Source organism: Rhinopithecus roxellana, chromosome 3 (assembly GCF_007565055.1).
Source record: "Rhinopithecus roxellana isolate Shanxi Qingling chromosome 3, ASM756505v1, whole genome shotgun sequence".
In the NCBI taxonomy this organism is placed as follows: Eukaryota; Metazoa; Chordata; class Mammalia; order Primates; family Cercopithecidae; genus Rhinopithecus; species Rhinopithecus roxellana.
Genome location: NC_044551.1, coordinates 145,924,469 through 145,940,652, shown reverse-complemented (window position 1 = coordinate 145,940,652; position 16,184 = coordinate 145,924,469). Strand labels below are relative to the sequence as shown.

At 43.4% G+C, this 16,184-nt stretch overlaps 1 protein-coding gene across 2 annotated transcripts in view; it reads right to left on the bottom strand.

The window, feature by feature from the left end:
* The window catches only part of SERINC5 (serine incorporator 5), a 121,094-nt gene that overhangs the window by 41,559 nt on the left and 63,351 nt on the right, over nt 1-16,184 (bottom strand). For both annotated transcript variants that reach the window (XM_030927211.1, XM_010386010.2), the window contains exons 3-4: nt 2,481-2,659; nt 1,896-1,978 (exon numbers count right to left, since the gene is read on the bottom strand). In XM_030927211.1, the coding sequence (XP_030783071.1) occupies nt 1,896-1,978; nt 2,481-2,659 (262 nt within the window). The remainder of the gene's footprint in view (nt 1-1,895; nt 1,979-2,480; nt 2,660-16,184) is intronic.

Genomic DNA, 16,184 nt, shown 5'->3' with positions numbered 1-16,184 from the left:
TTTCATTGGGTAAAAAGTCAACAATGACCAGTAAGGAAACAAGGGTCAGACAGGGGACGGACAAGGACTCAGCTCGACTTCTGGCTCTGCCACAAAGATGGCAGGGCCATCTTTTAACCTTGAATAAGTCACATCACATGGGTTCCAGTTTGTCTATAAAAATCACTGAGCTGGGGCTGGGCACGGTGGCTCATGCCTGCAATCCTAGCACTTTGGGAGGCTGAGGCAAGCGGATCACTTGAGGTCAGGAGCCGGAAACCAGCCTGGCCTACATGGTGAAACCCCGAGTCAACTAAAAAATAAATAAAATAAAATAACATAAAATAACATAAAATAACATAACATAACATAACATAACATAACATAACATAACATAAATTAAAATAAGCCAGGCATAGTGGCTGGTGCCTATAATCCCATCTACTCAGGAGGCTGAGGCAGGAGAACCGCTTGAACCCGTGAGGTGGAGGTGGCAGTGAGCTGAGATTGCACCACTGCACTCAGCCTGGGTGACAGAGCGAGACTTGGTCTAAAAAAAAAAAAAAAAAGACATTTCTTGGCTGGGTGCAGTGGCAGATCATAAGGTCAGGAGTTCGAGACCAGACTGGCCAATATGGTGAAACCCCGTCTCTACTAAAAATACAAAAATCAGCCAGGCATGGTGGTACGTGCCTGTAGTCCCAGCTACTCGGGAGGCTGAGGCAGAAGAACTGCTTGAACCCAGGAGGCAGAGGCTGCAGTGAGGTGAGATCGCGCCACTGCACTCTAACCTGGGCAACAGAGCAAGACTCCATCTCAAAAAAAGAAAAAAGACTGAGCTAAACCAGAGGGTTTCTAAGTTTCTTCTCTCTCCAAATATACATTCTAATACATAAAAGGATCTCTGTAGAGAATTTTAAAACTTTTAACAGTATTTTAGGTAAAAGCAAGACTTAGGGAGTATATGAAAAACAACTAGCCAGGCCCTGATACATAACTATATGAAGGATTATGACTGTTCCTTATAAACTGACACAATCTAAATGCTTAGTTTAGTTTGTTTTTGAGACAAAGTCTCACTCTGTCACCCAGGCTGGAGTACAGTGGTGCAATCTCGGCTCACTGCAACCTCTGCCTCCCAGGTTCAAGCAATTCTCATGTCTCAGCCTCCAGAGTAGCCGGGATTACAGGCACACACCACCATGCCCGGCTAATTTTTATATTTTTTAGTACAGATGAGGTTTCACCATGTTGGCCAGGCAGGTCTCGAACTCCTGGCCTCAAGTGATCCACCCGCCTCAGCCTCCCAAAGTGCTGGGTGTGAGCTGCCACATCTGGCCTAAATGTTAATACTTTACTTAGGAAAGTGAATCCATTTGGGTTGAACAAAATGCTCTGAACCACTGAAATTCAGGTTTTTTCCTCAGCTCATATGAAAAAGGGCCCCCTGTTTCAGCTATGATTAAAGGCTTCATATTAATGAATTAAGGCAGGTTCTAACAATAAAGAATATAATTCAATGCTACAGATCTTGACATAAGGTAAGTTTAAAAACAGACTGAAAGATGCTTTTCCTGTCCCACTATCGCTGCAGCAGACGTTTAGCTGTTGACAGCCCTGTGCTCCCTGTTTCTGGGTTTTCTGTGCAGTGCTTGGAAAGAACAAGGTCTCCCAGGCCAGCAGAGTACGGAAGTCCTCTTACACCCTGCCTGGAAGTGGTATGCGGTAGTGAGAAGAGGGGAGGTAGATAGGCAATGGCGGAAAAAGTATGGGCAGGTAAGTCAGGAATTTCTTTTGAAGCCAAAAGAAAAATCATTAATTCAAACTATCAAAGGTACTTTGGACTGCACTTCTGAGCAATTTGACAAAATGGGTAAAAACAAAACAAACAGGTACCCAAAATACCCCATTAGTACCGTTCAGAAAGGTGTCCTGATCTGGAATGAAGAAAGCTCCTGAGCACATGGCTCCCAACAGCAGAAGTTTAAAGAACCAAAAGCTAGAAGGGGGGGAGGGGGGAAAAAAGAGGAAATGTATTTAAGTGACATTCAAGGACAAAGGACCTCTTAGAAGGTAAAGCATGTCAATCCATGATTCTGCCATTGGCCAACTTTCTGTCCTAATCGAGGGAAAGTAATTAGGTGACTTGAAGAATGCTTTTTCCCATAATTAGACTCAGTGCAGCCTCCAATTGTGCAAAACACCATTTTATTGCATGGGTGGAAATGACCTGGGGGAAGGTCTTGGAACAAGAAATAAACTCTTTGTCTTGAGTAAATTTCACATCACGGTACCAGAGTAAATTTCACATCAGGGTACCAGGTGTTACAAGTAAGATTCTAGCTTTCAGGCAACCATGTGGGTAAGTATCAGTTCCACCTTCCCCTAAATCGACAATTTCAACTAGCAGTCACAGTGTCTGGTGGACAGACGCGATCCTGGAATACTGTCCTGAACATAAGAAAGGAGAAAGAAATCCCCAAGAAGACTGAAAGACTTACCCATTGTGAATATGAGCTCTACAACTTTTGCTGTTGTTGATTTTCAAGGTCAGTAGACAGAAGATAAAGAAGAAACAAGCCATTCCAAAACAGACTCTATACACGGCAGAATATCCCACCAGCTTCTCACAGGTGTCACCAGCTTTAATGCCTTTACACATATCTTCAAAAAAAGGAATCTGAGGAGAAAGTTTAGAAAAGTCTTCTGTTACAACTGAGTGACAGGGGGACTGTCATGGAGTGTTCATGCAGCCGACCACAACATCCACTGTGGAAATGGATCATGTGCATAAAGAAACAGACTGAGGATCTATCTTCTAAACAGAGATTTTTCTAATTTTCTCTAATCTTTTTTAAAGATACAGTGATCATAAAGTAACATTCAGCCTTCATTTGCCCCAAATGACTTCCGAAAGCCAACATCAGATTTCACAAAAATTACCTTTTTTTAAACCCCCTCCTAGACAAGGTCTCTTGCTCTGTTGCCCAGCCTAGAGTGTAGTGGCACAGTCACAACTCACTGCAGCCTCAATCTTCCGGGCTCAGGTAATCCTCCTGCCTCAGCCTCCCAAGTAGCTGGGACTACAGGCATGTGCCACCATGCCCAGCTAATTTTTGTATTTTTTTTTTTGTAGAGATGGGGTTTCATCACGTTGCCCAGACTGGTCTTGAACTCCTGAGCTCCAACAATCCACCTGTCTTGGCATTCCAAAGTGCTGGGATTATAATAGGTATGAACCACTGCACCTGGCCAAAAATCCCATTTCAATACATGGGTATATTTTTGTTGATATGTATACATACACAGAAATAAAAAATCAGAGACTTCTTTTACTATCCACCCAGAATGTCACTCCCCTCCCTCAGAAGAGTAAACAATTCGGTGGGTAGAGTATTTGTAGGAATTCACATAGATAAATGTATGTGTATACACATATACAACACACCCACATATACATACACAACACACATACATACACTCATATCATACTATACATATAATAAATATATTAAAACAGCTTTTTAAAATAAAAGACTGTGCGTAATGTTCTGCAATATTTTTTCTCAATTAACAATAAGCCGGGCCAGGTGCGGTGGCTCGTGCCTGTAATCCCAGCACTTTGGGAGGCCGAGGTGGGTGGATCCCCTGAGGCCAGGAGTTCGAGACCAGCCTGGCCAACATGGTGAAACCCCATCTCTACTAAAAATACAACAATTAGCCTGGCATGGTGGTGTGTGCCTATAATCCCAGCTACTAGAGAGGCTGAAGCAGAAGAACTGCCTGAACCCCAGAGGCAGAAGTTGCAGTGAGCCAAGATCGTGCTACTACACTCTAGCCTGGACAACAGAGCAAGACTCCATCTCAAAAAAGAAAAGAGAACAAAAATAAACAATAAGCCATGAAGAGTCTTTCTCTATTAATATACAAAATCCCATCACATTCTTTTTCATCACTATCTTTTATAGTAGAAAGGCTAGTTCAAAATCAATAACCATTCTCACACTGATCTTATTTTTTTGTTGGGGAGTGTTTTTAAATTTTATTTTCTTACTTGGTTTTTATTATCACAAACACTAATTCAATAAATACTGCTGTTCATGCCTCATTGCACCTGTGCCATTATTTATGTAGGACAGACACCTGAGCTAGAAATGGAATTAGTGGGTCAAGCAATCAGGTTGAATGTCCCTTATCCAAAATGCTTGGGACCAGAAGTGTTTCGGAATTTGGAATATTTACACTATACTACTGGCTAAGGTTCCCTAACCCAACAAATCCAAAATGCTCTAGTGAGCCTTGCCTTTGAGCATCATGTTGGCACTTTAAAAAGCTTCAAATTTTAGAGTATTTCACATTTCAGATGTTTGGATTAGGAATATTCAACCCGTATCTACATTTTTAAACTTCAAGATAACAGTTAAGTCGTACTTTCAAAGGCTGTACCAATTTACATCCTACCAGTAATATCTGAGATTGCACATTGCCCAACTGGGACATCTAATTTAAAGGCAAAAACCCACTATCCTGTTTTAATGTACATCTTCCTTATTACTAGTGAGATTCAGCATCTTTCCTCAAGTTTATGGCCATCTGTTTTTTTTCTCTGAATTGGCTATTAATTGGGTATTTTCTTGATCCACTGGAGCTCTTTATTAATGGGTCTTCATCTTCTGACAAATGTTGACAATAGTTTATTCTAGCCAAATTAGAAGGCTTCAATGTGAACTCATCACTTTCATTATCAGAATAATCAAAATCTTACACAATGAACAAGCAGCACATTCCTAGGAATGTCATAAAATAAGGATTTGGTCAGTCATAAAAAACTTGCTTCTTATCAACATCAAAGTTGAACACTCTTCTGAACAGAAAATAAGTTAAATCACATTATAACTATTATTCATAAGAAAAATAAAGTATCACAGAGAAAAAAATAGCACACAACTGAAGGTAAAAGTAAAGTGTGATAAAGAAGAGAATTTACAGTTCCTTCTCCAGAAAAGATACTGAAGAAACAGTAATATCTATGGCTATCAGGATTTCCATAAAGAAACGTCAACCCAAATGAGAGACTGAGGCAAGAGTCTCAATGGGGAATAATTAAGCCAGAGCTTGAGAGGCTGCTGAGAAACACACAAGTCACAGAATCCTCTGTGGTCATGCTCCCAAAGAGGTTGCAGAAGGCTCAGTATTTACCCATTTCTTTAAAGGGGAGAAGGCATGCAGGAAAAGAGGGGCAGGTGGTGAGGCAAACGCGACATTCTCCTTAGATTTTAACTAGTGCCCAGTGAACTCCGCTATACAAGAGATATGATAAACATTCAAAAAGGGAGTAAAGAGTTAATTATGTAGTCTCAGGATAGGCAGATAAATGACTGCTCTCCTGTCTTTGTTCTGCACCTGGGAAGAAAAACTTGTAATGGGCAATGTCTGTGAAATGTAACAGACTGCAATTCCATGGACAGGGAGCTAGACTTAGGTCATAGACCTAAAGTTACAGCTGACATGTCCTTTTCTATGGGAAGATACACATCTTGAAGGGTTTAGGGGCCAGCAGAGAATTTACTTATGAGCAATTTGAGGGCAGTCATCTGGGATGCACGAGGCCTTTTGTCTTCTCCAGGGGTCTGGCTAATGCACAGCACTTTGACATAAGGTTGGGAAGTCACAGCTATCTGTCAAGCAGGGAGGCAAAGTGCGAGGGGACAGCAGCAGTGTCACCTGTCTCTCCAGTCTTAAGTTTCCCTTTGGCAAAAAGAGTTTGGGCAGTCCTGAGAGGGTTTATTTTCCTTTATACAAACAAACAAAGAGTTCCATTTTCTCCCCACTCCTTTTTTTTTTTTTTTTTTTTTTTTTTTTTGAGACAGGGTCTCACTCTGTTGCCCAGGCTGGAGTGCAGTGACGTGATCTTGGCTTACTACAACCTTCGCCTCCAGGGCTCAAGTCATTCTCCTACCTCAGCCTCCTGAGTAGCTAGGACTACAGGCATGCACCACCAACCTCAGCTAATTTTTTATTTTTTATTTTTTGTAGAGATGGTGTTTCACCATGTTGACCAGACTGGTCTCTAACTCCTAAACTCAAGCAATCCACCTGCCTCAGCCACCCAAAGTGCTGGGATTACAGGTGTGAACCACTATACCTGGACAGCTCCATTTTCATGAAGATATGTGAAAGACTTCATGAGGAAATAGCCAACATTTTGTTTTCAGCAAATTCCTAAAAAACTGTACATTTTTTATGACTTTTTTATGCCATTTTGTCACAACAGAGACAAGATGTTTGTCTTGATAAATAAAGACTGCGTCCAAACAGATAAGTAGATAAACAAGCACAGTCTTCAACTATCAGTCCTCACTGGAGGACTCTGTGGCCATAAAAAGGGTAGGTACCATTGTAACTAGTGACAAGCACCTGGCATCTGCCCCTGAAGGCTATGCCCACATCAAAGACTTTCTTACACGACCAACCAGATTGACCAGCCCAGACCAGGAAATTCTTTTTTTCTTTGTTGCTCTCCCTGGACTAGTTCATTAACCCTTTCCCTATTCCCTTTCTCTTAATGTCAAATGTTATTTTGTTTGTTGTGCAATGTTTAATCAGTAACATTTATATATTGACAGAGTATACGATTGTGTAAGGTTTGCAATACTGACTGGCTGGTGCAGAGGCTGGAACCTGTGTGCCTACAGATCTAACGAGTGGATGAGAAGTACTAAGAAGAATTCTTCCCTCCCTGGAACTCCACATAGCTGGTGGCTTTTGTAATTGAAATAGCATCAATAAAAGTCCAACACTGTGGAAAGACACAAATGTTCGTGGACCTGGTTACCTCTGACCTTGGCGTCACTCACAAAAACCAAGATATGCCACCCTAAAATATTCTTCTTTGCATATTTCAAGCTCATTATTCTGAAAAGCTGCAGACACAGGAGTAGCTCTGCAAAGCTGCTGTTTTATACAAAAAATTTACATCTATAGAGGAAATCTACATTAGCAAAGTGTATCAGATGTTTATTCACCATACATTTCTTCCCCTCACCTTCCCATTACGTGTTGCCAGCAACTCTGAGGCCCCAAGCCCCTATTCCTCTCTGTAGCTCAAGATGCTATAAGCTTCTATCATTTGACCTTTTTTTTTCCTTTTAATTGAGACAGAGTCTCACTCGGTTGCCCAGGCTGGAGTGCAGTGGCACAATCTCACCTCACTGCAACCTCTGCCTCCCAGGTTCAAGTGATTCTCCTGCCTCAGCCTCCTGAGTAGCTGGGATTACAGGCACTCGCCACCACGCCTGGCTAATTTTTTGTATTTTTAGTAGAGATGGGGTTTCGCCATGTTGGCTAGGCTGGTCTTGAAATCCTGGCCTCAAATGATCTGCCCACCTCGGCCTCCCAAAGTCCTGGGATTACAGGTGTGAGTCACCATGCTCAGCCTATCTGATCCTTTTTAAAATTGCTTTTTCTCCTGTAATTGGTCTTATGTTAATTTAATTTGCTTCCCAGAGAAAGAACCTAGAAGAGTGGAAGGGAGCCATTTTTCCCTTCCCTACAAAGGCAAGGTCTTGCTGGGAAGGGCCAGGTGCATGCCAGGCTTAGCAGTCGGGCTCCCATCCTATAAGCAAGGGGAAAAGCACTACTGAAGCTAGAACATCTTTGGCTACAAAGTGGAAGAACACGGTGAAAGGGTACAGACTTGAGGCAAGGGGACAAGTCTGAAGGCCATTGGGAACAGGTGAAGAAGGTAACCCCAGGCAGAGAAACCAGAGATTCTGCAGGTAGAGCTCACAATTGGCAGGACAGCATAGATGACAAGAATCACGAATGAAGTAGAAGAATCAGATAAAGCTCTTTTGTTTTCTTCTTTTTTTTTATGGCATTGCTGTTTGGGGTGGAGGGAGGAGTACACTGGGCAGGGGACAGAGAGCAGAAGTGAAGAACAGAGCAGAAGTTTGCTCTTAAGGTATCACCAAGGGGCATCCCAGCGAGAACAGTCTGGTCTGGAAATTGCTTTAGAATAGCAATTGGGGCTGGATACAGGAAGCACCCGCAGGCGGGTAAGAAGTCAGTCACACAGGTACTTTCTGGAGGAACCTGAATTTTTAGCTGTGTTTAAACATGAGTGACCAAACAGCATGGTTAAATTTTTCAGGTGCTGAAATACGGTAGGGGACACACACAAATGAATGTTTCAGAGTCTAACCCAAAACAAAATTACACCTGTATGAGTAGTGCCAGTAATGAGGAGGTAATATTGCTTTGCATCTGTAAAAACTACATCCATGTAGAAGCCATGCTACCTCATTCATTAGGCGTTTCATTTACACAGGATTTATTGCTCTAAAACATTCATTAAATTATTTTTTGCCCACCTTCTCTCTTCCACTCCATCAGCAAATCTAAATCCTGAACCACATCTCCCCCATAACACATGCACGTTAGCTCCTCTTCCATCTACACCAGCCCATCTTTCACCTTTAGACCTTCTCTACCTCCCTACCTCTCTTTTTTCTTCCTCCAAAATTCATTTCAAGGAGAATGCTAACAGCAGCAGGCTGAGCCATCATCCCCAACAAATCCCTCCCTTGTTTGTTTACTCTAGAATCTAGCCCTTTAAGGCTCATCAAAGGGTGAGTACATTGGCACTGTATATTCATCAAAAGCAGGTAAACAACCCCCTGCTCCAAATCCTAACCAAGACCTCCTTTATGTTCTGTGGGTGACTTAGCACATTTAGTTTTCCGTATGTGGTGAGTATTTTTGGGCAAAGAACCTCCAAGATGAACAAGCTAGCAGGATTCTGGCAAGGGGAATTTGCTCCGATTAAATATTTGCTGTTCCAAAGTCCATCCCAGTTTTGGAAAAAGAAAAAATACATCACATACAAATTCCACACCACAGGGTGAAGGGGACGTGCCTGCTAAGGGTGTTACCTCTTAAGTCTGGCTCTGGGCACCCAAGGACAGGGCACTTAAGCGAGGCTCACACATTGCATGTTGTTTCTTTCTTTCTTTCTTTTTTTTTTTGAGGCAGAGTCTTGCTCTGTTGCCCAGGCTAGAGTACAATGGCACAATCTCAGTTCACTGCAACCTCCGCCTCCCAGATTCAAGTGATTCTCCTGCCTCAGCCTCCCAAGTAGCTGGGATTACAGGCACACACCACTATGCCCAGCTAATTTTTGTATTTTTAGGAGATGGGGTTTCATCATGTTGGCCAGGCTGGTCTCGAACTCCTAACCTCAGGTGATCTGCCTGCCTCAGCCTCCCAAAGTACAAGGATTACAGGCGTGAGCCACCGTGCCCAGCCTGTATGTTGTTTCTATACAGATCCCTTAGAGCAAGGCGTTTCCTTTCAATCCTCAAAGCAACCAAACTCAAAACCACAAACTATCAAGTAAGAATAAATAGCTCATAAGACTTCCAATCCTAACTCCATTGCTAACTTGAGCTAGCTACACACATGTACACCCTGAGCCTCAAGTGCTATCTGTAAAATGAAACAATACTGACACCCATTTCACGGACTTGCCTGAGAATGACATCAGATAATGCCTGTGAAGTGCTTATCACAGTTCCTAACCCATAGTAGTCATTAAGTTAGCTTCTTTAATTCTAAAGCACTATTATATTATATAAAAAGAATTTCAGGGAAGAGACTCAGGTACATTACACAATCCACAAACTAATGCATTCCAATTTAAACAAGATGGGAAACTGAACATCTTAGAACCCAGTAGATGCTCTATTCACATTACCAAAGGATCTACTAACTTTGGATTGAAAGATTAACTTTCTTAAAAAAAAAAAAAAAAAAAAAAAAAAGATAGCGTTTCACTCTTATCGCCCAGGCTAGAGTGCAGCGGTGCAATCTCAGCTCACTGCAACCTTTGCCTCCCGGGTTCAAGTGATTCTCCTGCCTCAGCCTCCCGAGTAGCTGGAATTACAGGCGCCTGCCCCCACGCCTGGCTAACTTCTTGTATTTTCAGTAGGTATGGGGTTTCACTATGTTGGCCAGGCTGATCTCGAACTCCCGACCTCAGGTGATCCACCCACTTCGGACCTCCAAAGTGTTGGGATTATAGGCATGAGCCACCACACTCGGCCTGTCAATAACCGTGCTCGGCCTGTCAATAAGGTGAATCTTTCTTGGTACATTTATATTAGAACTGAGGTCCAAAAAATAGCACTCGCTACTTGTCCTTCAGAGACCTAGCCATCATCCAGAAGAAAGCATTCTGATCTCACAAATTAGGAAAAACATTTCCAAAACATGAAAACAAGTAATAAACTCAACAAGATGCAAGCGAGAAGAAAATTCACGTAATTCTGTTTACACAGGAGAGATGCTAGCTATGTCCCTGAAACAACTTCAATCCCAGGCAAATAAACAACAAAAAAGCTACAGGAAGACCTACAGGTCTAATTGGCCAGGGGCCCAGATGCTATAAACATAGAAAACATGTATAAGGTTTTGGGAGTTTTGGGAGTGGCTTCTTAAGAAATGGAGAGGAAGTAGATGAAAGTTGTAGTTGTGTAATAGTGTTACTTGAAATTAGAAAATGCAATATTGCCAGGCACGGTGGCTCACGCCCGTAATCCCAACACTTTGGGAGGCCGAGGTGGGCAGATCACGAGGTCAGGAGATCGAGACCATCCTGGCTAACACGGTGAAACACTGTCTCTACTAAAAGTACAAAAAAATTAGCCGGGCGTGGCAGCGGGCGCCTGTAGTCCCAGCTACTTGGGAGGCTGAGGCAGGAGAATGGTGTGAAGCTAGGAGGCAGAGCTTGCAGTGAGCCGCCGAGATCACACCACTGTACTCCAGCCTGGGCGACAGAGCGAGACTCGGTTAATATTAGGCCAGGCACGGTGGCTCACGCCTGTAATCCCAGCATTTGAGCAGGTCAAGGTAGGCAGACTGCCTGAGGTTCGAGACCAGCCTGGCTAACATGGTGAAACCCCATCTCTACTAAAAATACAAAAAGTAGCCTGGCGTGGTGGCACACGCCTGTAGTCCCAACTACTCGTGAGGCTGAGACAGGAGAATAGCTTGAGCCCAGGAGGAAGAGGTTGCAGTGAGCTGAGATTGAGCCACTGCACTCCAGCTTGGGCGACAGAGCAAGACTCCGTCTCAAAAAAAAAAAAGAAAGAAAGAAAAAAGAAAATGCAATATTAGCAAAGCTAATTATTCTTACATTTAATTATATTAATATCAAATTTCAAAGAAAGCTTTGGGCAGTTCAGCATGAGGGATAAATGAAGTTCATAAAAACTAGAAGAACTAGATTTGCAAGTTCTGCTTAATATCCCTCACTTGAAAATGCATTTCAGAACCTAGAACGTCTCCCAGTCTGCATCTCCCAGTCTGCCTCTCCCTTTTCTGATATTCCATTCATCTTCAAACTTTCCAGAACAGTTTGTGTTTCTCCATGAAGTACTTCCAGGGCCCACCACACTGATGACTTCCTGTGATTGGCCAGTGGACAACAGCCATGAAATGGGGAACACTAAAATCAGCTTCCCTCTTTCCTTACGCAGCCTCTTGGCAACCAAGGCTCATTTCTCAGTAAGTGATTGCCTTTGAGGCCCTTTGGGGGATCTGGGGCTATTTAATACACAATAACAACAACCAGTACTGGCTTCTCTTTTCTTTGGGTTATGTGAGCATTTTTAATAGAAAAATCTACATTGTATCATTATTAAAAGCCAAAAGAGGAATGAAAATTAATCTCAAAAAGCATGCAAAGACTGAGACTGCGAGTTCACAGCTCTTCCTCCACCATGAATATTTTGTCAGGATCAGAGATTCATAGAGAGGATTAAGCAGCCAGAAAGCAACTCTAAGCAAACTGTTAAACAACAAGCTCCAAAGGAGACAACTCACAGAAGACGAATGACTATGGGAAGAAGGCTCTTCCACAGATGCAGAACAGGATTCAACTCATTTCAATCTCCATGGAGAGAATTAGGGAAAATTGAAGGCAGAAGGCTGGGCGCAGTGGCTCATGCCCATAATCCCAGCACTTCGGGAGGCTGAGGCAGGCAGATCACCTGAGGTCGGGAATTCGAAACCAGCCTGACCAACATAGAGAAACCCCATCTCTACTAAAAAAACACAAAATTAGCTGGGCGTGGTGGTGCATGCCTGCAAACCCAGCTACTCGGGAGGCTGAGGCAGGAGAATCGCTTGAACCCGGGAGGTGGAGGTCATGGTGAGCCAAGATCACACCATTGCACTCCAGCCTGAGCAACAAGAGCGAAAACTCCGTCTCAAAACAAACAAACAAAAAAAACTACAGGCAGACAGTGCAGACAAGAACCACACCCGTTACTGATTATGAAAGAAAAACAATTTTCCCAGAGAAAAGTTTTGTAGCTCTTCAAAGAGGCAGCAGCAGTGGGGGTTGGGGGCTGTAGAATGGATACAGGTCTGCTTCCTGATTTGATGTGGACTATAAGAAAGGTCGAAGAACCCAGGCCTAGGAACTTGTTTTTAGGTTGGCAGGCCAATCATGGATAGGAACTGCAGGCGAGCAGTTTCGGGGTGGTGGAGCAGTAATTCACCTAATAACAGGTTGCACTGGAGGTGCCTGTATGAAGAAGTGTGGGAGGATGACTAAACAAGAGTGCTCTAGAAAGAGCTCAACTAGAGAGATTTGGAAGTGGACACAGCAAAGGAGGCAACCAGACAGAATGTGCAAGTGAGCAGAGAGACAGAGGTGAGCCAAGCACAGAACCCTGGGGAATGCAAACCTTTAGGAGCTGGGGAGAAGAAAAAAAATCCGAGGAGGAAACTGAAAAAGTGCCGGGCAAGAGAGAAGTTGAAAGAGCCGTTGGCAGTGTCAAATACGGCCAAGAGGGCAAATGTGATGAGGACTCTGATGTAATACTGGATTTGGCAGCAGGAGTCAGTCATCTGGAACCTCGATGGGAACATTCTCTAGAGCACCGTGGAAGCAGCAGCTGAGCTCCAGACTGAGGATACCATCAGGAAGTGCACCTGGTGAGCATATTACCCACACTTTCAAGAAAGCTAACTGCAAGGCTGGGCACGGTGGCTCACGCCTGTAATCCCAGCACTTTGGGAGGCAGAGGCGGGTGGATCACGAGGTCAGGAGTTCAAGACCAGCCTGGCCAAGATGGTGAAACCCCATCTCTGCTAAAAAATACAAAAATTAGCTGGGCGCGGTGGTGGGCACCTGTAATCCCAGCTACTTGGGAGGCTGAGGCAGGAGAATCGCTTGAACCCAGGAGGCAGAGTTTGCAGTGCCCCGAGATTGCACCACTGCACTCTAGCCTGGGAGACAGAGCAAGACTCCGTCTCAAAAGAAAAAAAGAAATCTAACTGCAAAGGATTATTCTCAATTTTATTTGCACTTATATAAGCAAAACAATTATATTTTTACTGCCAAATGTGTAAATTACAATAAAAATACAAATCACCCAGTGTCCTTGACCATCAATGCCTCTATTTTAACTTGATTGCTTCCCTAGAGGTGCCACTGTCCCCAGGTGTGAGTGGATCCTTCTAGACCCTTTGCTGTGCCATTATTCTACATTCATTATGTCTTGGAGGTTGCTGTATGTTTAACACATAAATCTATTTGCATCTTCTTACATACTACATAGAATTCTAGGCTGGGCCCAGTGGCCCACACCTGTAATCCCAGCACTTTGAGAGGCCAAGGCAGGAGGATCACTTGAGCCCCAGAGTTCAAGAACAGCCTGGGCAGCACAGTGAGAGACTCCGTCTCTACAAAAAAATTAAAAATCAGTCAGGCATGGTGGTGCATGCCTGTAGTCCCAGTTACTCAGGAGGCTGGGGTACGAGCATCTCTTGAGCCCAAGAGTTCAGGAGACTGAGGTTGGAGGATCACTTCAGCCCAGAAGGTTGAGGCTGCAGTGAGCCATGATCACGCCACTGCACTCTAGTCTGGGCAACAGAGCAAAACCCTGTCTCAGAAAAATAAATAAAAATTTAGAAGTCTACAACTTGATTGACTCTAATCTAGTTTGTTATCCTGCTGATAGGCATTTAGTTTTTTTCTGATTTTTTTTTCACTATTATAAACAATGTACCATGGATATCATCCTTATGTGTATCTCTCTGTTCACATGTAAAGTGTTGAGAAGGACTATAAAGTCAGCTTTATGACAGAAGTCATAAAGTTAGTACATTTAAAATTTGGACAGATACTGCCAAACTCTCCATAAGGAGGGTTTTGGAAACTCTGAAATTGGGGGTAATAGAGACAGCAGAAGAGAGGAGTGGAGGTGCTGGCAAGAGAGGCAGAGCCAGGGACACACTATCTCTCAGCCAGGTACTCCTGTGCTGCCCCCGCAGGGTCAACAAGTCAATCTTCCAGATTTCTGAGGGTCTTCGTAAGCACTACCCCTAAAACTAAAGCCAGGAAGAGAGTGAATAGGGCCCTCTCAGCCCAACACATAAATCTATTCCTAACTCAAGACAATTTAAAACCACAGCTATGGAGGTCTGAACTTCTGTTTCGGCTAGAAAATATGGTTATGGCGCCACACAGAACACAGGTTCTAACAGAAGACACTGGGCCGCCCTGAGGTGAACACGGCCGATGCAAAGATATCTCTTAAACACAGAAATGTGAAATTTCTATAAAGAGAGGACTAACTGCTGAAACATGCAGGTCTTTCTATTCTAACCATTTAGAGAAAACACATGCTTATAGTCTAAGTAAGCCTCAAATCTGCTGGCTTCTTCTTCTTTTTTTTTTTTTTAATAGAGAAGGGGTCTTGCTCTGTCCCTCAGGCTGGAGTGCAATGGCACAATCATAGCTCCCTGCAGCCTCAAACTCCTGGGCTCAAGCCACCCTCCCACTTCAGTCTTCCCAGCAGCTGGGACTAGAGGTGCATGCCAACACATCCGCTACTTTTTTACTTTTTGTAGAGACAGGGTCTTACTATGTTGCACAGGCTGGTCTCAAATTCCTGGTCTCACAAGATCCTCCCACTGTAGCATCCCCACACTGCTGGGATTATAGGTGGGAGCCACCTCACTCAGTCAAAATTAGCTTGCTTTCTTCTTAAATGTGTGGACGTGGAACACAGTGGTGATACATTATTTGCAAGTTCAACTATTTACATAACTGTCTTCAGTTTTTTTTTTTTGAGACAGGGTCTCACTCTGTCACCCAGGCTAAAGTGCAATGGCACAATCTCGGCTTACTGCAACCTCCACCTCCCTGGCTCAAGCAATCCTCCCACCTCAGCCTCCCGAGTAGACGAGACTATAGGCATGCGCCACCACGTTTGGCTAATTTTTGTATTTTTTGTAGAGACAGGGTTTCGTCATGTTGCCCAGGCTGGTCTCGAACTCTTGGCTCAAGTGATCCTCCCATCTTGGTCTGCCAAAGTGCTGGGATTACAAACATGAACATATAATTTGTAAAAATTCAGTGAATTCAGAGTTTGCATGTATAATCTTCATTCCATACTATATGTTACATGACATAATTATACACATGTATTACAGCATAGAGTCTGATCATCCATGTACTCATTCCCATCTACTATGTGCAGGTATCACTCTAAATTAGGAGGATACGACCTGTGAATAAAACAGGTTAAAAGTTCATGCTAAAAGGAGCTAACGTTCTACTAGTGAAATGCTGTACGCACAAAACTATGCTCTACTTCATGGATATTTCAAGTATTTTCACAGTTAATTCAGACTAGTCATGATGTTTGCCTTAGGCAGGACATTAGAACCTAATATTCCCCAAAAGACAGGACTCTACAGCATACCTATAACCTCAAGATTGGCGAGCCCCATTACCTGTTCCCCAGTTCTAGTGGTGGGAACCAGGACATGGCAGACATTTAAGTTTCTGGCCCCAGCATCTTTCTTATATCAGACCTGGAATTGAATGACGGTACCCTGCAGCTGGGGAACTAGGGTGCCCAGACGGTCGTTTTCTCCATCCCCACTTCTTCCTGGATCAGCAAAATGCTTGGTTTGGATTGTTAAAGTTTAGTAGGAGAGGCCATTGTTTTTGACTCCTGCACTAGGCCCCAGCAGACCAGACCAAACCAAAATGAAGCCACTTGTACTAAGTGCCACTGAATTTGGGGGCCAGTTTTCTTTAAAAACAAAAACCGAAAACAACAACAACAACAACAACAACAACAAAACCACTGAAAGATTCCAGTCAGTGTGAGTCTGCCTAATAA